Below are 20,991 nucleotides of genomic sequence, written 5' to 3'. Positions count from 1 at the left end.
CAATATTTATATGGCTGGTCCAGTTCAGTTTCTGCTCAATGGTAACCCCCAGGATGTTGATCATGGGGAATTCAGCAATGGTAATCCCACTGAATGCCAAAGGGAGATAATTAAATTCCCTCTTGTTGGAGATGGTTATTGCTTGGCACTTGAGTAGCACGAATATTACTTGCCACTGATCAGCCGAAGCCCAAATGTAGTCCAGGTCTTGCTGCATATGGACATGAACTGCTTCAGTGTGCAAGGACTTGCGAATGGTACTGAATATTATGCAATCATCCGTGAACAGCCCACTTCTGACCTTATGATGGAGAGAAGGTCATTGTTGAAGTGGCTGGACTTAGAGAACTATCCTGAGGAACTCATGCAGCAATTTCCTAGGACTAAAATGATTAGCCCCCAACAACCACAACTATCTTCTTTTGTGCTGGGTATGACTCCACCAAGTGGAGAGTTTTCCCCTGGTTCCCATTGACTCAATTTTGCAAGGGCTCCATGATGCCACACTTGGTCAAATGTTGCTTTGATGTCAAGGGCAGTCACTCTCACTCCCTCGAGTTCAGCTCTTTTATCCATGTTTGGACAAAGGCTGTAATGAGGTCAGGACCTGTGTAGCCCTGGCAAACTCAGACTGAGCATCAGTGAGCAGGCTATTGCTGAGTAAGTGCCATTTGATAGTACTGTCTACAACACCTTCTATCACTTTGCTGATGATCTAGAGTAGGTTGATGGGCCGGTAATTGGCCAGATTGGATTTGTCTTGCCTTTTGTGGGCAGGACATATCTGGGCAATTTTCCATATTGTCAGGTAGATGCCAGTGTTGTAGCTGTACTGAAACAGCTTGGCTAGGGGTGTGGCTAGTTCTGGAGCACAAGTCTTCAGTCCTATTGCTGGGATGTTGTCAGGGTTGATAGCCTTTGCAGTGTCCAGTGCCTTCAGCTGTTCCTTGATATCACTTGGAGTGAATTGATTGGCTGAATATTGGCATCTGTGACGCTGGGGACCTCAGGAAGAGGCCAAGATGGATGACAGAACTTATGAAGGTATGAGAGGCAAGTTGGCTATGGTGAATTGGGAAAATGCACTAAAATATTTGATGGTAGACAGGCAATGGCTAGTAGTTAAAGAAATACTACACATCTACAACAGATACACATTCCTCTAAAGGAAAGGTAAATCAACCGTGGTTAAAAAAAAGAATGTATTAGATCAAAGGAAGTGGCTTACAATGATAAAAGCAAAAAACTGCGGATGCTGGAAATCCAAAACAAAAACACCTGGAAAAACTCAGCAAGTCTGGCAGCATCTGCGGAGAGGAACACAGTTAACGTTTCAAGACCCTTCAACAGAACAAGGCTTACAAGGAGGCCAGAAAAAGCCTGAGGATAGGGAGCATTTAGGAACCAGCAAAGAAGGACCAAGGAACTGATTAAGAAAGGGAAAAGAGAACATGAATGCAAACTATGAGGCAGATTGTAAAAGCTTCTTTAAGTGTGTGAAAAGGAAAAGATTAGTGAGGACAAATGTGGGCCCATTACAGGTGAGGACAGGAAGGTGTCCAGTGGAGAACAAGGAAATTGCAGAGAAACTAATCAGTTGCTTTGCATCTGTCTTCATGGTAAAAGATACAGAAAATCTCAGAGAAAAACATGTATTTATTTTACAACCTAGCGTTTATATATTGCCTTGTCACATATCCAATATGCCAAAAAGTTTTACATTCAATGAATTATTTGAAGTGCACTAGTTGTGTAAGTGAACGCGCAGCTGACAGTTGAATGTACTCCAAAATTGGGTCACGTTTTTAAACATAATGAATGACCCAATCAGTAAACTAAAAATAGCAGTACATTTATTGATTATACCGTAAATCACTCTACTAGTCCATAGATTCTGTGACTTTATACGTTTCTACACCACTTAACTGAAGTAACGCCCCTCAGGATAGGGGATCGGGGCTGCTTACAGTATAGGGAGGGGAGGAGCGAGTTGACTTTTATTACTTGCCCTTTAGAAGGTTTTGGAATATGACCTCGTCCAGTTCTGGTGGGAAGTGCTTGGGCTCCATGTGGACGGTGACCGCTCTAAAGCGGTCCACTGTGGCGATGCTTAGGAGGGAGGCGAGTGCGGAGCGGGCCTCGCGCGCCTCTCCACCCGCCTCCCCGGTGCCGAGACAATGGGCCCGCGTTCCAATCACAATGGTTCCCTTCCAAGCTCGCGCCACCACCTGCCTTACACCGAGCCCCAGCCAAAGCATTGCACTCAAGCTACCTGTAACCTAGCAAGACAACCGATCAGAGCAAGCAGGACCGCCTCCTACCGCACACTACCAAACTAAAGCCCTTCCCCCCTTCAGGCACGGTCTTATCACTATCCCCAATGCTGGTAGCTAAACAGAAACGGGGGGGGGGGGGGGGGGGGAAAAGCAATGCTCGGCACGTGCCTAGACTGTGAGGAGTAAATAAAAGCAAAATACTGTGGACGCTGGAAGTAAAAAAAAAGGTGCTGGAAAAATTCAGCAGGTCTGGCAGTATCGGTGGAGAGAGAAAGACTTAACATTTCAATTAGATAAAAGCAAAAATCTTTTGCTTGGATGCTGGAAATCCAAACCAAAAACAAAAATACCTGGAAAAACTCAGCAGGTCTGGCAGCATCTGCGGAGGGGAGCACAGTTAACGTTTCAAGTCCGAATGACCCTTCAACAGAACTAAGTAAAAATAGAAGAGAGGTGAAATATAAGCTGGTTTGGGGGTGGGTGGGACAAGTAGAGCTGGATAAAGGGCCAGTGATAGGTGGAGATAACCAAAAGATGTCGAAATTCAATATGACTCTTCTTTGGAACTCCGAAGCATTATCGGCAGTGGCTTTTTTTCAGCGGTCTCTTTTGAACACGTGGAACCATATCTTTTTAAATAGTGAAGATTTTTCAAAGCTATCAACACGGCGAGTGTTTGATGGGGCCGTGTAAAGAGAGAGCTTAATTCTCTATCTAAAATACCCCAATCTCCATAATAATATCCAGAACCTCAAATCAGAATAAAAGATCACTCATAAAATAACACTAACTTCTTTACCTAAAGAGTGGTGAGAATATGGATCTTGCTACCGCATGGAGTGGTTGAAGAGAATAGCATGGATGCATTTAATGGAAAGCTACAACATATGAGGCAAAGAAAATGGATGATTACATGATAAATTTAGATGAGGAAAGATGGGAGGGGGCTTGAGTGGAACATAAATGCCAGCGTGGACTGGTTGAGCCAACGGCCCGTTTCTGTGCCAAGTATACTTTAATAATGTTAGTATCATTATCCATTACACACTGCAATCCCTATAGTACCTCCTCACCGTGGAAGGTTTCAAGGATACCAAGGGACACCATATGCTCCCTCTTAAGGGTCACTTGGGCAGCTAACATTTGTATGAGTTACATCATTCAAAATCACTTTGGAACACTGGGGTATAATGTTCTCATAAGGCTGGGAAAGATTGAAAATAGTTTTAATGATATGAAGCTGTCATTTATTTTTGTTTAAGGAAGATTATAACTCCTATTAATTTTCCAGGTAGCTCATATTTTGGACCAATGGTTTTTCATCTTACCTGCTCTGTATATTACCAATATGTACCAATTTTTGATGCTGTTTCATTTATCCTGCAATAACCAATCTGAAACTGGTAGATATAATATGGACTTCAACCAGGCAATACCCTATTTATACTGTCAGAGTTATATTGCAGTTCTTCTGCCCAAGAGAGATATCGGGGTGCTTGTGATAAAATAATGCAGAAACTATAATGCACTGCAACTGTATCCTAAGAAAAATGTTACATTAAATGATGGATCTCCTTAAAAATTGATTTGTCCAGGCTTTCATCACATGCCTCATAGAGTATGTGTAGATACAATTAATTAGCTCTGGCGAGTATCACTTGTTTAGAGATAATTGATATTTACTGATCTGTTTTAAAAAAATATTAACTATGTTATTATAATTAGAGACAGCTCCATATAGATATACTATTGTTTGTTACCTCTCATCATCTCAGTGCTCGCATTCTCACCTCTGAGTCAGAAGGGCTTGGGTTCATATCCCATTCCAAAGATTCACACACATTTCCAAGATTAACACCTTGATGCAGTACTGATGAAGTGCTGCACTGTCAGGGATGTCATCTTTTGGATCAACGTTAAGCCGTATTCTTCCAGGTGGGCATAAAAGATCTCATGATATTATTTGAAGAATAGCAAGGGAATTCTCCCCGGTGTCCTGGCCAATATTAATCCCTCAACCAACCCTAAAGTCAAATCATTTGTCATGTATCACGTTGTTGATTATGCAACCTTGCTGTGGGCAATTTTTTTTATTCGTTCATGGGATGTGGGCGTCTCTAGCTAGGCCAGCATTTATTGCCCATTCCTAATTGCCCTTGTTCAAAGGGCATTTTTAAGAGTCAACCACATTGCTGAGGGTCTGGAGTCATATGTAGGCCTAACCAGGTGATGACAGCAGATTTCCTTCCCTAAAGGGCATTAGTGAACTAGATAGGTTTTTACGACAATCGACAATGGTTTCATGGTCATCATTAGACTTTTCATTCCAGATATTTATTGAATTCAAATTCTACCATCTGTCATGGTGGGATTCAAACCCCGGTCCCCAGAGCATTACCCTGGGTAATGCCATGGCTGCCTTACTTTTCCATGTTACAACTGTGACTGCACTTCAAAAGTGATTCATTGGATGTGAAACCGCTTGGGACATTCTGAGATGATGAAAGGTGCAATATGAATACAAATCTTCCTTTATTGCTCCTTAATGTCATTCCCAGTATTCCCCAGATCTGTCTCGTCTCGAGACTTGAGCACATAATCTAATGTGTAGAACTGAGGGAGTGCAAGATGTCAGCTTTCTGATGAGAATATTCGGGTTACGATGAGAAAGAAAAGAGAGGCTTTTAGCAGGTACAAGGGAAGCAAATCAGCGGAGGCATTAGTGGTGTACACAAAGTGCAGGGTGGAGCTTAAGAAAGCAATTAGGAGAGCAAAGAGGGGATATGAGAAAGCTCTGGCTGGTGAAAGTAGGGAAAATCCCAAGATATTCTATAAGTATGTCAATTGGAAGAGGATAAGCAGGGAAAGAGTAGGACCTATTAGGGACCAAGGGAGTAATCTATGGGTGGAGCCAAATGACATCACTAGAGTGTTGAACGAATACTTCACATCCGTCTTTACCCAAGAGAATGAGGATGAAGGTATCAAACACGGGGAGAGAGACTGCAAGGTTCTTAAGCAAATTGCTATAGGGAGTGACAAGGTATTGGAGGTGTTGGCAGGCTTAAAAGTGGACAAATCTCCAGGTCCAGATGATTTGTGTCCCAGTCTGCTGAGGGAGGCAAGGGCGGAGATCGCAGGGGCTCTGACCCAAATTTTTAATACCTCTCTGGCCACGGTGTAGGTGCCAAAGGACTGGAGAACAGCTAATGTGGTTCTGCTATTTAAGAAGGGTTGGAGATATAAGCCAGGGAACTAGATACTAGTGAGTCTCACGTCAGTGATAGGGAAACTACTGGAGAAAATTCTGAAGGAGAAAATCTATCTCCACTTGGAGAGGCAAGGTTTGATCAGGGATAGTCAGCATGGTTTTGTCAGAGGGAGGTCATGCCAAACAAATTTGATTGAATTTTTTGAGGAGGTGACCAGGTGTGTAGATGAGGGTAGTGCAGTTGATGTCGTTTATATGGATTTCAGTAAAGTCTTAGACAAGGTCCCAAATGGGAAACTTATAAAGAAGGCAAATGCACATGGGATACAGGGTAATTTGGTAAGGTGGATTCAAAATTGGCTTAGTTGTAGGAGACAGAGGGTGATGGCAGAAGGATCCTTTAGTGACTGGAAGCCAGTGTCCAGTGGCCTACCACAGGGATCTGTGCTGGGTCCCTTATTATTTGTCATTTATATATACGACATAGATGACTATGTGGGGGGTAGGATTGGTAAGTTTGTGGATAACACAAAGATTGGCCGAATGGTTGAGTGTCTTGGGCTACAGGAAGATATAGATGGGATGGTCAAATGGGCAGTTAAGTGGCAGATGGAATTTAACCCTGAAAAGTATGAGGTGATACACTTTGGAAGGAATAATTTGACAATGAAGTATTTAATGGGATGGCACTAAGAAGTTCTGAGGAAGAAACGGACCTTGGCATGTGTGTCCATAGATCTCTGAAGGTGGAGGGGCATGTTAGTGGGGTGGTAAAAAAAGCATATGGGACACTTGCCTTTATCAAACGAGGCATACATTACAAAAGTAGGGAGGTCATGTTGGAGTTGTATAGAACCTTGGTGAGGCCACAGCTGGAGTACTGTGTTCAGTTCTGTTGGCCACATTATAGGAAGGATGTGATTGCACTGGAGGGGGTGCAGAGGAGATTCACCAGGATGTTGCCTGGGTTGAAACATTTAAGTTATGAAGAGAGGTTGGATAGACTTGGGTTGTTTTCGTTGGAGCAGAGAAGACTGAAGGGCAACCTGATCGAGGTGTACAAGATTATGAAGGGCATGGACAGGGTGGATGGGGAGCAGCTGTTCCCCTTAGTTGAAGGATCAGTCACGAGGGGACATAAGTTCAAGGTGAGGGGCAAGAGGTTTAGGGGGGATGTGAGGAAAAACTTTTTTACTCAGAGGGTGGTGACGGTTTGGAATGCGCTGCGTGGGAGGGTGGTGGAGGTGGGTTGCCTCACATCCTTTAAAAAGTACCTGGATAAGCACTTGGCACATAACATTCAAGGCTATGGGCCAAGTGATGGTAAATGGGATTAGATAGGTAGGTCAGGTGTTTCTCAAGTGTCGGTGCAGACTCGATGGGCGAAGGGCCTCTTCTGCACTGTGTGATTCTGTTATATTACATCAGGGCCCAGTTGCTACTCTCAGGTGGACGTTAAAGATTCCACAGCACTGTTCAGTGAAGAAAAGGGGAGCTTTCTCTCATGGCCAAAATTTGTCCCTCAAACAGTTCCTAGAACAAATGATCCTGTCATTTATTTCAGTGCTTTGTTGTGGGAATTTGTGTGTAAATTGGCTGACACCTTTCCTACAGCAGTGACTACACTTCCAGAGTTGTAAGCTGCATTGAGACATTCTGGGATGGTGAAAGGCGCAAAACAAATACTTTCTTGTTTGTCACTACTGTTTGTATTCCATATTATGTCAGAGAATTTAGTGGGAAACTGTTATACGAAACTCATAAAGGCAATATCCTGAGAATCGAATAAAATGAGCAGTGGTAATGCAACATTTCTTTCAAGCCAATTTAATAAACTAAGTGCTATTGGAACAAGCCTCATTGGAATGCAGGAAGAAAGGGGCGCTTCTTTGCGGTTGATTACGGTAATAGAGAGGGTACCCTTTCCCCTTTGACAGGGAAGTTTAACGTCACAGTTGCCGCATGGAAACAGCGTTGCGTTGCTGAGTGAGACTGCTCTCTCCCTCCCTCTCTCTCTCTCTACACCATGTTGTCGAAAAAGAAAAATAAGTCGAAAGCGGCCAGGAGCCAGGAGAATCAGGGGGCCTCGCCGAGGGATGGGCCGGACTGCTGCTCACCTCCAGCCAGCTCTCCCGGGACTCTCGGGCCAGGAGGAGAGGAGGGCAGTCTGGACACAAACCCCCAGGCCTGTCTCTCACTGACTGTCACTGATAGCCTGGAGAAAGGTAAGCGCGCAGCTTCCGAGCTTACTGGATCGCCGCACACCTTTTAATTTATTAAAGAAAAATATGTGTTCCCCTTGCACTTCTAATCAAGACTTTTTGAGTTAGGTACGTAAAGGCATAGACTTGGTGGATTTGTTACTTCGGTGATTACCTGAGGATGCCATCACTTTTATGTTTTGTTATGCTTCACAAATTGGCATTGTTACTGAAAAGAAATGGCACGGAAAGTGCTGTTCACATTCGCAAACATGGTTACAGTTATAATGTTCAGTTACATCAATTTCTTCTAACATAAGTAGAATCATAGAGGTCTACAGCCCAGAAAAGGCCCTTCGGCCCATCCGGTCAAACAAGCACCTATTCTAATCCCATTTTCTAGCACTAGGCCCATAGCCTTGTATGCCATGGCATTGCAAGTATTTGCACATTCAAATGCCTCTACCACCCTTTCAGGCAGTGATTTCCAGATTCCCACCATTCTCTGGGTGAAAAAAATTCTTTCTCACATCCCCTCTAAACCTCCTGCCCCTTACCTTAAATCTGTGCCCTCTGGTTATTGAGCCCTCCACCAAGGGGAAAAGTTTATTCCTGTCTACCCTATCTATGCCCCTCATAATTTTATACACCTCAATCATGTCCCCCCTTAATCTCCTCTGCTCCAGGGAAAATAACCCCAGTCTACCCAATCTCTCCTCATAACTAAAACTCTCCAGCCCAGGCAACACCCTGGTAAATCTCCTCTGCACCCTCTCTAGTGCAATCACATCCTTCCTATAATATGGATTCCAGAACTGCATGCAATACTCTAGCTGTGGCCTAACCAATGTTTTGAATGGTTCCAGCATAGCCTCCTTGCTCTTTTATTCTATGCCTTAGCTAATAAAGGCAAGTATGCCATATGTCTTCTTAACCACCTTATCTACCTGTTGCGCTACCTTAAGAGACCAGTGGACATGCACACTATGATCCCCCGATCTTTGGTACTTCCCAGAGTCCCACCATTCATCGTGTATTCTTGTGCCTTGTTTGTTCTGCCCAAGTGCATCACCTCACGCTTATCCGGATTAAATTCCATCTGTCACTGATCAGCCCATCTGACCAGCCCGTCTATATCCTCCTGTAATCTAAGGCTATCCTCCTCACTATTTACCACCCCACCAATTTTCGTGTCATCCGTGAGCTTACTGATCAACCCTGCTACATTCAAGCCTAAATCGTTTATATATACCACAAACAGCAAGGGACCCAACACCGATTCCTGTGGAACCCCACTGGACACAGGCATTCGGTCACAAAAACACTCCTTGCCCATCACCCTCTGCCTCCTGCCATTCTGGATACAATTTGCCAAATTGCCTTGGATCTCATGGGCTCTTAGCTTCGTTATCAGTCTCCCTTATTAAAAGCCTTGCTGAAGTCCAAGTAGACTTGGACTTGCATTGCCCTCATCCACACACCTTCCTTCTTGAATGAGTCCCACTACTCTGATGCAGATTTACCTAAAAGTAGCTGCTCCCAGTCCACTCTGACCAAAGCATACCTGATCTTAGTAAAATCGACCTTCCCCCAATTTAGAATTCCTGGCCCATCCTTATCCTTTTCCATAACAACCTTGAATCTAACAGAGATAAAAACAAAAAACTGCAGATGCTGGAAATCCAAAACAAAAACAGAATTACCTGGAAAAACTCAGCAGGTCTGGCAGCATTGGTGGAGAAGAAAAGAGTTGACGTTTCGAGTCCTCATGACCCTTCAATAGAACTGAGTGAATATTAGGAGAGGGGTGAAATATAAGCTGGTTTAAGGTTGGTGGGGGGTGGTGGTGGGGGGAAGAAGCGGGGGGGTGTGGTTGTAGGGACAAGCAAGCAGTGATAGGAGCAGATAATCAAAAGATGTCACAGACAAAGGAACAAACAGATGTTGAAGGTGGTGATATTATCTAAACGAATGTGCTAATTAAGAATGGATGGCAGGGCACTCAAGGTACAGCTCTAGTGGGGTGGGGTAGAAAGACTAGCAGGGCATACAAGATTTAAAAATAATGGAAATAGGTGGGAAAAGAAAAATCTATATAAATTTTTGCAAAAAACAAAAGGAAGGGAGAAGAAACAGAAAGGGGGTGGGGATGGAGGAGGGAGTTCAAGATCTAAAGTTGTTGAATTCAATATTCAGTCCAGAAGGCTGTAAAGTGCCTAGTTGGAAGATGAGGTGCTGTTCCTCCAGTTTGCGTTTAGCTTCACTGGAACAATGCAGCAAGCCAAGGACAGACATGTGGGCAAGAAAGCAGGGTGGAGTGTTAAAATGGCAAGCGACAGGGAGGTTTGGGTCTTTCTTGTGGACAGACCACAGGTGTTCTGCAAAGCGGTCGCCCAGTTTACGTTTGGTCTCTCCAATGTAGAGGAGACCTCATTGGGAGCAACGAATGAAGTAGACTAAGTTGGGGGAAATGCAAGTGAAATGCTGCTTCACTTGAAAGGAGTGTTTGGGCCCTTGGACGGTGAGGAGAGAGGATGTGAAGGGACAGGTGTGGCATCTTTTGCGTGGGCATGGGGAGGTGCCATAGTAGGGGTTGAGGAGTAGGGGGTGATGGAGGAGTGGACCAGGGTGTCCCGGAGGGAACGGTCCCTACGGAATGCCGCCAGAGGGGGTGAAGGGAAATGTGTTTGGTGGTGGCATCATGCTGGAGTTGGCGGAAATGGCAGAGGATGATCCTTTGAATGCGGAGGCTGATGGGGTGATAATTGAGGACAAGGGGGACCCTATCATGTTTCTGGGAGGGAGGAGAAGGCGTGAGGGCGGATGCGCAGGAGATGGGCCAGACACTGTTGAGGGCCCTGTCAACGACCGTGGGTGGAAAACCTCGGTTAAGGAAGAAGGAGGACATGTCAGAGGAACTGTTTTTGAAGGTAGTATCATCAGAACAGATGCGACGGAGGCGAAGGAACTGAGAGAATGGGATGGAGTCCTTACAGGAAGCGGGGTGTGAGGAGCTGCAGTCGAGGTAGCTGTGGGAGTTGGTAGGCTTGTAATGGATATTGGTGGGCAGTCTATCACCAGAAATTGAGACAGAGAGGTCAAGGAAGGGAAGGGAAGTGTCAGAGATGGACCATATGAAAATGATGGAGGGGTGGAGATTGGAAGCAAAATTAATAAATTTTCCAAGTCCCGACGAGAGCATGAAGCAGCACCGAAGTAATCATCAATGTACTGGAGAAAGAGTTGTGGGAGGGGGCCAGAGGAGGACTGGAACAAGGAATGTTCCACATACCCCGTAAAGAGACACGCATAGCTGGGGCCCATGCGGGTACCCATAGCCACATCTTTTATTTGGAGTAAGTGAGAGGAGTTGAAGGAGAAATTGTTCACTGTGAGAACAAGTTCAGCCAGACGGAGGAGAGTAGTGGTGGATGGGGATTGTTCGGGCCTCTGTTCGAGGAAGAAGCTAAGGGCCCTCAGACCATCCTGGTAGGGGATGGAGGTGTAGAGGGATTGGACGTCCATGGTGAAGAGGAAGCGGTTGGGGCCAGGGAACTGGAAATTGTTGATGTGACGTAAAGTGTCAGAGGAATCACGGATGTAGGTGGGAAGGGACTGGACAAGGGGAGAGAGAAGGGAGTCAATATAACGAGAAATGAGTTCCGTGGGGCAGGAGCAAGCTGACAGGATCGGTCTACCGGGACAGTTCTGTTTGTGGATTTTGGGTAGGAGGTAGAAGCAGGCCGTCTGAGGTTGGGCGACTATCAAGTTGGAAGCTGTGGGAGGAAGATCTCCAGAGGAGATGAGGTCAGTGACAGTCCTGGAAACAATGGCTTGATATTCAGTGGTGGGGTCATGGTCCAGGGAGAGGTAGGAGGAAGTGTCTGCGAGTTGATGCTCAGCCTCCTCTCACTTCCTCCAAATAAAAGGTGGTCCACTCCTCCATCACCCCCTACTCTGCAACCCCCACCTATGGCACCTCCCCATGCAAACACAAAATATGCAACACCTGGCCCTTCACTTTCTCACTCCTCACCGTCCAAGAGCCCAAACACTCCTTTCAAGTGAAGCAGCGTTTCGCTTGCATTTCCCCCAACTTAGTCTACTGCATTTGTTGCTCCCAATGCGGTTTCTTCTACATTGGAGAGACCAAATGCAAACTGGGTGACTGCTTTGCAGAACACCTTTGGCATAACCACAAGCATGATCCAGACCTCCCTGTCGCTTGCCATTTTAACACACCACCCTGCTCTCTTGCGCACATGTCTGACCTTGGCCTGCTGCATTGTTCCAGTGAAGCTCAACGCAAACTGGAGGAACAGCACCTCATCTTCCAACTAGGCACTTTACAGCCTTCTGGACTGAATATTGAGTTCCACAACTTTAGATCTTGAACTCCGTCCTCTATCCCCACCCCCTTTCCGTTTCTTCCCCCTCCCTTTTGTTTTTTCCAGTAATTTATATAGATTTTTCTTTTCCCACCTATTTCCATTATTTTTAAATGTATTTCACCCCACCCCCACTGGAGTTACCTTGCTTGTCCTGCTCTCCACTCTTAATTAGCACATTTGTTTAGATAATATCACCATCTTCAACACCTCTTTGTTCCTTTGTCTGTAATATCTTTTGATTATCTGCTCCTATCACTGCATGCTTGTTCCTAAAACCACACCCCCACCCCCACTTCTTCTCCCCCCCCCCCCCCCACCCCCACCCCTCCCCACCACCTTAAACCAGCTTATATTTCACCCCTCTCCTAATATTCACTCAGTTCTGTTGAAGGGTCATGAGGACTCGAAATGTCAACTCTTTTCTTCTCCACCGATGCTGCCAGACCTGCTGAGTTGAATCTAACGGCGTTATGATCACTATCCGCAAAATGCTCCCCTGCTGATACCTTTACTACTTGTCCGGCTCCATTCTCTGAAATGAAGTCCAAGACCCCTCTCTTGTAGGACCTTCTACGTACTGGCTTAAAAAGCTCTCCTGGATGCATTTTAAGAATTCCGTTTCTCTAAACCTATCACACTATGACTAACCCAGTTAATGTTGGGAAAGTAATGGATGAAATGAACAAATCTCAGATTATGTTTTGTTCTGCATTCATACAGCATCCCTGAACCTTGTAGCTGCATTGTAGGTTTCAACCTAGCAATAGCCTGTTTACATTACTATACCATTTATTTATTTGCTGACGAGATGTGAGTGCTGGCAAGGTCAGCATTTGTACCCATCCCTATAATTGGCCTTGAGAAGATGGTGGTGAGCTGCCTCCTTGAAGCGCTGCAGTCCATTCTACTTCCACAGTGCTGTTAGGAAGGAAGTGCCAGGATTTTGACCCAGGGATAGTTTGGGTCTTGGAGGAGAACTTGCAGGTGGTATGTGTCTGCTGGTGGTAGAGGTCGCAGGTTCGGAAGCAGCTGTTGAAGGAGAATTGGTGAGTTGCTGCACGGCATGTTGCATATGGTATGCACTGCACCAAGATGGAAGGAGGCAATTTTTAAGGTTGTGGATGGGGTGCTGAAAATGCGTGCTGCTTTGTCCTGGATTGTGCCGACCTTCCTGAATCACACTTATCTGGGTAGCTGGAGAATATTCCATCACACTTCTGGTTTAGAGTCATAGAGTCATTTACGGCAGAGAAGGAGGCTGTTTGGCCCATTAAGTCCTTCCCGGCTCCCCGTGGAGCAATCCAGACAGTCCTGCTCCCCACTTAGTACCTGGAGGCCTGCAAGTTTACCTATAGTCGTTTCGTAGTACAGCACTTGAGTATTGCTGAAAAAAGAGACCCTTTTCGTCAAAGCTTTTTGTTGTGCACTCATCAGGATGATTCACAAGAAAATGCCAATGTCAGGGGAAACAACATATTTATACTGTATGAGAAGAGAGTGCTAACTGGTTGGAAAGTGGACTCTGATTGGCAGAGGCATTGCCATGGAAAATGCACCAGCGCATGGCTGTCATTTATTTTGTTTAGCTGAAACTGGCGCAATGCGTGTACGTGTTCTTTCTTTCTGCAAAGAACAGGGCCCTGTGTGTTAATATATGTAATTCCCAGTACACACACATGCCACATTGTGAGCGTGACTGACAATCTTAAATTGGTTGTGAGCATAATTCTTAGCACACTGAGGATTAGTTAGTAAATGTTGCCCAATCGTGGAATCACATCTAATGTTGGACACTGTGTTTTGAGTTTTGCGAGCCGGGGCTGGTTAGCTACGGGCTGTACCTTACCTGCTGTGAACAATGGAAGGGACATGCTGTTTCACACAATTCACCAATCTTTGGGATGTACGGCCTACATACCTAGCATAACGCTGGCACTGAAATTCATACACTACATTACTCATTTAAATGAGAAAGGCAGAACGTCTATTTTGGCTTGATGGCAGCATCCAGTTTGTGGCAAATACCACTCGTGTTGCTACTGCATAGTAGCAGCGTGTGAAACAGCTTTACCTGTTGCTCAAATTTTTGAGATACCTTGCCCTTCCAGGGTAATCAGATAAACTGGGCACTCTTCGGGGCTGAAAGTGATGGCCCGTTTATAAGTTTGTGTGATATACAGCTTGAAATGACCTGATCAGGGTAACCATTATCCCGCAGGATGCCTTTGATGCTTCTTATTTCAGCATCAGGCTTGTATGGTGAGCAAATGGCTTGGGCCTTATTTACGAGTTTGCTGATTAGGTCAACCTTATAGCGTATGAAACTGTAAGAATCCCAACACATGTATTGACCAGTGAAAGTACGCTTGCGGGCAACGAGTTCCAAGTCATTACCACTTGCTGCATAAAAAGAGGTTCTTCCTCACATTCCCTCTCCATCTCTTGCCCAAAGTCTTCAATCTGTGTCCCATTACCTGTAGGGAAGAGTTTTCCTTGTCTATGTTATCTAAGCCTGTCAATCTTGTACACCTCCTATCAAATCTCCCCTCAATCTCCTTTGCTCCAAGGAGAACAACCTAGCCTTTCCACCTAACCTTGTTACTTAAATCCTCGTCCCTAGAATCATTTTGGTAAGTCACCTCTTCATGCTCTCAAGGACCTTCCCTAAAGTGGTGACCGGAATTGGATGCAATACTCTATTTGGTGCATAACCACAGAGCTTTGTATAGGTTTAGCATAAAATCTCTGCTTTTGCATTCGGTGTCTTTATTTATAAAGCCAAAGATCTCACTCTGTCTGCTTCTGCACACTTCTTAGAATTGCGCTATTAAGTCTATATTGCCTATCCCCATTCCTTTTGTCAAAATGTATCATCTCTCACTTCACTTGCAACTTGTCTGTCCATCCTGCTAGCCTCTCTAAGCCCTGTTGCAGACAATTTGTACCTTTCTCACTGTTAACTACTCCTCCAAGTTTGGTATCATCGGCAAATTTTGAAATTTTACTCCGTATTCCAAAATGCAAGTCATTCAAATATAACAAAGAAAAGCAGTGTTCCTAGAATTGAGCCATGGGAAACATCACTGTCTACCATTACCCAGTCGAAAATAACCATCTACCACCACTCAATGCTTTTTGTCCTTAAGCTAAAGTTTTAAAACTGGTCCTCGTATTCCATTTGCCTCAGTTTTGTTAACCAGTGTTTTATGTGGTACCTTGTCAAACATTTTCTTAAAATTCATTCAGACAACATTCAGCTCATTTCCTTCATCAATCTTCTCTGTTACTTTATCGAAAAATTAAATTAGATTAGCCAAGCAGACCAGCCTTTTACAAATCCTCGCTGGCTCTCCTTAATTAAGTTCAAACCTCTCCGGTTGATTTTTTTTCTCCCTAATTAAGGATTCCAATACCTTACCCACCATTGATGTTAAACTAACTGGCTTGTAACTCTTTCGAGTACAAACCCGTTCCCATCTGTTTCAGATGAAGTTACATTGTTTCCCATTGTGAGATTTGAACTCTTGATACTCTTTTGAGTAAACCTGTTTCCATCTGTTTCAGATGAAGTTACATTGTTTCATAGTTTGCCATTGTGAGATTTGAACTCTTGTTCTTGGGGTTACAAACCCAGTACCATAACCACTTGGCTATTTAGGCCAAGCCTAACTGGCTTGTAGTTGTTAGGACTGGCCTGCACACTTAATTGAATAAGGGTGTCACTTTGCCATTCTCCTATCCTCTGGCACTCCCCTTAAATCTAGGGAAGCTTGAAAAATTAAGGCAAGTGCTTCCGCTATCTCCACCCCTGCATCCTCTAGAAACCTGGAGTGCAAGCCATCCAGACTAGGTGACTTATCTATCCTAAGCATAGTTAGCCTTTCCAGTACCTCCTCCCTTTCAATTTTCACACTATCCATTGCCTCCACTATCTCCACTCCTACTGATCCTCTGTCAGATTCCTATTCCGTAGTAAATAACAATATAAAAGACTCATTAAATATCCTAGCCTTGCCATTTGCCTCTAAGCATATATCACCCTCTTTGTCCCTAATAAGACCCACTACACTTCTTACTCCCCACTTACTATTTACATGCTGGTAGAAGATTTTTGGATTCCATTTTATGTTGACTGCCATTCTGTTCTCAAACTTTCTCTTTGCCAGCCTCACTTTCTTCTTCACCTTCCTCCTCAACTTATTGTGTTTGACCTGGTTTTCACTTGAAGAACCTGCGTGACATGCATCAAAAACCCTTTTTTATTTCATCATAATCTCTACTCTGTATCTCCATTATCATCCAAGGAACCCTGTTTTTGGCTTCCTTACCGTTAGTCTTTGTTGGATTGTACCTAGCCTATTCCTGAAGGATCTCTTACTTAATGATCACCCATTGTTTTTTTTTACGGTTTTCCTATCAGTCTCCAGTTCTAATTTACCCTGGCTAGATCCCTTCTCATCACATTGAAATTAGTCCCCTTATAATTTGAAAGTTCTCTAACAGATTGTTCGTTGCTCTTCTTTATTACTAATATAAACTTTATGGTGCAATGATCACTCATCCAAATGTTCCCCCATAGACGCCTGGTCCACTAAGCCCACTTCATTTCCCAGCACCAGATCCAGCAATGCCTCCTTTCTAGTTGGACAGTGAACATACATACTGATCAAGGGAGTTCTCCTGAACACATTTCAGAAATTTTTCCCTCTGCGAATCCTTTACTCTAACATTACCCCAATTGATATTTGGGTAATGAAAGTCCCCCTGTATCACCACTCTATAGTTTTTGCATGATTCCCCAGCAGATTTGTTCCTCTATCTCTTTCTCACTATTTGGAGGCCTGTAGAAATCCCAAAGAAATGTGATTTTACCTTTTTAAATGGGCTCTGTCCTTGTTCCCTCAAGGAAATCAACTATTTCCAACACTACAATGTCTTTCCTAATCATTACTGCCACCCACCTCCTTTTTCTCCTTCTCTATCTTTTCTGAACACTTTATATACATGTATATTAAGTGCCATGTCTCACCATTTTTAAGCCACATATCTATCATTACCACTACATCATATTCTCACACTACTATTTGTGCTTGTAGCTCACCAACCTTATTAACCACATTTTGTACACTTATGTACATGCATTGTAATTCTGTCTTTGTGTTACTCATAGTCCTTCTTAGTCCACTCCTATCTAATATGGTACTGCTTCCTTCTTTAGTATTGTTCGACACTCTCACTTTATGCCCCTTATTCCTCTTTTCTACTTCTATATACTGGTACCCATACCCCTGGCAATTTAATTTAAACTTAGACTTGCACTTTTTAGATAATGGACAGGCTTTGGAGCGTCAGGAGGTGAGCTACTTGCCACAGAATTCCCAGCCTTTGTCTTGCCCTTGTACCCACATTATTTATTTGGCTGGTCCAGTTATGTTTCTGGTCAATGGTAACCCTCCCCAGCATGTTGATGGTGGGAGGTTCAGCAATGGTAATGCCATTGAATGTCAATGGGAGATGGTTAGATTCGCTCTTGTTGGAGATGGTCATTGCCTGGCACTTGTATGATGTGAATGTTACTTGCCACTTGTCACCCCAAGTCTGAATGTTGTCCAGAATTTGCTGTATATGCGCACAGACTACTTCTGTATCTGAGGTGTTGCAAATGGCACTGAACACTGTTCAATCATCAGCAAGTATCCTTACTCCTGATCTTACAATGTAAGGAAGGTCATTGATGAATCAGCTGAAGATGTTGGGCCTAGAATATTACCTACTACCCTAAGGCACTCCTGCAGCAATGTCACGAAGCTGAGATGATTGGCTTTCAACAACCACAACCATCTTCCTTTGTGTTAGGTATGACTCCAACCAGTGGAGAGTTTCCCCCGATTCCAATTGACTTCAATTTGCTTGGGCTCCTTGATGCCACACGCAGTCAAATGCTGCCTTGATATCAAGGAAAGTCATTCTCACTTCATCTTTTGAGTTCAGCTCTAATATCCATGTTCAGGCCAAGGCAGTAATGAGGTCTGGTGCAGAGTGGCCCTGGTATACAAGCTGGCATAAGTGAACTAGTTATTGCTGAATAAATGTCATTTGATAGCATAGTTGACAACACCTACCATCACTTTGCTGATGATTAAAAGTGGACTGATGGGATGGTGATTGCTGGATAGGTTCTGCTTTTTGTGGACAGGATATACCTGTAAATTTTTCACATTGTTAGGTAGATGCCAGTGTTGTAGCTGTACTGGAACAACTTAGCTAGGGCTGTGGCTAGTTCTGGAGCACAAGTCTTCAGTACCACAAGTAGCATGTTGCCAGACCCCAGAGCCTCCTTCACTTAATATATTCAGCCTTTTCTTGGAGTCAATTGAATTGGCAGAAAATTGGCATCTGTGATGCTGGGACCTCAGGAGGAGGCCGAGATGGATCATCCATTTGGCACTTCTGGCTGAAGATGGTTGCAAATACTTCAGCCTTGTCTTTTGCATTGATGTGCTGGGCTCCAGCATAATTGAAGATGGGGATATTTGTGGAGCCGCCTCCTCCTGTTGGCTGTTTAATTATCCATTGCCCTTCATGACTGGAATTGATATTCTCCTGCGAAGGGAAGGTTCAAGGCCCATGTGCTTCCATGAAATGTGAGCTACTTTGCAGGAACACACTTACTGTAAACTCACCCAGGTCAGCTCACTTTTGAGACTTCATTTCTGACTCTCAAATTTTCATCCTGATTTCTCTATTTTGTAAAATAAAGCTTTAAAGCCTATTGAAAGTATAATAAAAATCCTCAAACTAGCATGGTAAAGGAGCTTTCACCTTTGGCTTTAATATTCTCCTTCCCCAAAGACCCCAATTTGAAAGTTCGCACAAATGGATGTTGGGTGAAAGTAAAATCAAGTGTCTCACAATAAAATGACTTGGTGACATTCATTGCCATGGTTTGTGAATGAAGAGAATGACCACTTGGTTGAGATATTGGGTAGCTATAGTTTGTAAGGAACACAATGTATAAAGGTAGACTATTTTTTTCAATCTTGATATCAACCCTAGCATTGGTATCAATCCTAAATTTTCAACCTAAAATATGACTAAGCTGAAGTACCTGGAGGGAGCAGGTGAGAAACCAATTGATGGGGTACATGTGGGAAGGAATAACAAAGGTAGAAGGGGACCGGAAGCCCTCTATGATCAATTTAGGGCATTAGGAAAGAAGCTTAAGGGAAGGATCTCAAATGTATCGCCTTCTAAAAAATATCTGTTCCAAATGCTGGTGAAAAGAGATGGAGGATAATTTGACAGACCAATGTGTGACAGCTGTTTTGGTACATGGACTCTGATTCGGTTACTCAAATAATGGGATACCTTTTAAAATGGTAAGTGCCTATACAGACTAGGTGGGCCCCAGCTAAACAAAAGATGTGTAGAGGGGCTTGTGAGCGGAATTGATAGAATGGTGCAGGATTGTTTAAATTAATGTTTTGGATCAGCTGGATTTTATGGAATATGAATGATGGCAGGTTGGCTAGGAGAGCAAAAAATAGCTAATTATCTGTTACATAACTGGTTTCAATTATTCATTTTTTGTGATTTTAGCTAATGAGAAGGTGCCTAAGGCTTGCCGAAAATGTCTTGCTCAAATGAGTGTCAACAGCATAAAACTGACAAACATCTGTATTGGACGACCAGTTCTTCTTACCAGCACTGCTGGCAGACAGGAGGTAAGTGCCAGAGAAATTACAATACTCTTGTGGATACACAAAGTTCTTACAGGAGTATAGTTCTTGTTTTTATTTATTTCCCTATCCAACATCATGGAAACACCATCAACTTCAAGTCACACATCATCCTGACTTGGACATATGTCACCATTTCTTCATCACTGTTGATTCAATATTCTGTGATTCCCTAACACTTTTGTGAAAACATCATCTCAAAGACTTCAGCAGGTCAACTAGGCACATCAATACCTTCTCAGGGCAACTTGGGATGGGCAACAATGCAGCCGCACTGGAGTTGCCCATAACCCAAGAGGAATTCTGAGATGATGATTATGGCATTGCTGTTCTTGTCTTTCTTGATGGTAGCGAGAGGTGCTGAAGAAGTAGGCTTGGTGAATTGCTGCAGTGCATTCTGTACCTATAACATGTTGCAGCCAGTGATCGAGGGGATGGATAATGAATCTAAGAGTAAGGTGTTGATGAAGCCAACTGCTCAGTTTCTAGATTGTAAGTTTCTTGTGTAGTATTGTGGCTGCACCCATACATGTGAATGGTTAGCATTCCATGACATTCCTGATTTGAGCATTGTAGATGGTGGCAAGACTTTTGTTAGATTTCAGAAAGCCAGGCGGTGAAGGATAGCACTGGACACAAACTTTGAACACTTTTATAAGCATTTATGTACACATTACAAACATGTACCTCCTCACTCACCAACCACGGTTTCAGTCTTTTCCCTTTTTTTAGACGGAAAAGTGAATCCCCAGTTAACATTCACCATCTGCACACAATTAACAGATTTCTTTCTCTCATTAAATAAAAAATGGAGTTCATAAGGACAACCAAAATTTCAAAACAAATTAAATCAAAGACATCCAAATTCTGCACAAAGCTTTATAATGCGAGATGTCCTTCCTCTAGGATCCATAACAATTCCTTCGTACGTGTGTTTCCTTTTGTAAAACAGGATCCACCCATTTAATACTAAAGATTTCCTTTTGCTCCAGCATTTGTTTGAATTCAGCAAGGCGAACCCGTAATCTTTTCTTACTCACTTTTCGCATAGTGCACATTATCCCAAAATGAACAGTTATTTACGTAACATTTGATTAGTATACTATCTTCAGTACGTCAATTGTACAGAATCTCGGTTAAAATATTTGACAAATAGAATCCCATATCCACTAC

At 43.6% G+C, this 20,991-nt stretch overlaps 2 protein-coding genes across 4 annotated transcripts in view; one reads left to right on the top strand and one right to left on the bottom strand.

Annotated features, from left to right (window-relative positions):
- Positions 1-2,308, bottom strand: part of nudt6 (nudix (nucleoside diphosphate linked moiety X)-type motif 6) — a 132,756-nt gene extending 130,448 nt beyond the window's left edge. The window contains exon 1 of the mRNA XM_041188660.1: positions 2,009-2,308. Within this exon, the coding sequence (XP_041044594.1) occupies positions 2,009-2,258 (250 nt within the window). The 5' untranslated portion in view covers positions 2,259-2,308. The remainder of the gene's footprint in view (positions 1-2,008) is intronic.
- Positions 2,309-7,441: 5,133 nt separating this feature from the next.
- spata5 (spermatogenesis associated 5) overlaps positions 7,442-20,991 on the top strand; it is a 496,065-nt gene continuing 482,515 nt past the window's right edge. For all 3 annotated transcript variants that reach the window (XM_041196527.1, XM_041196518.1, XM_041196509.1), the window contains exons 1-2: positions 7,442-7,712; positions 19,679-19,803. In XM_041196527.1, coding sequence (XP_041052461.1) covers positions 7,514-7,712; positions 19,679-19,803 — 324 coding nt within the window. In that variant the 5' untranslated portion in view covers positions 7,442-7,513. The remainder of the gene's footprint in view (positions 7,713-19,678; positions 19,804-20,991) is intronic.

This window comes from Carcharodon carcharias, chromosome 1, assembly GCF_017639515.1.
Source record: "Carcharodon carcharias isolate sCarCar2 chromosome 1, sCarCar2.pri, whole genome shotgun sequence".
Lineage (NCBI taxonomy): Eukaryota > Metazoa > Chordata > Chondrichthyes > Lamniformes > Lamnidae > Carcharodon > Carcharodon carcharias.
Note: the sequence above shows the minus strand (reverse complement) of the source record. Positions and strands in the feature narration are given on the sequence as shown.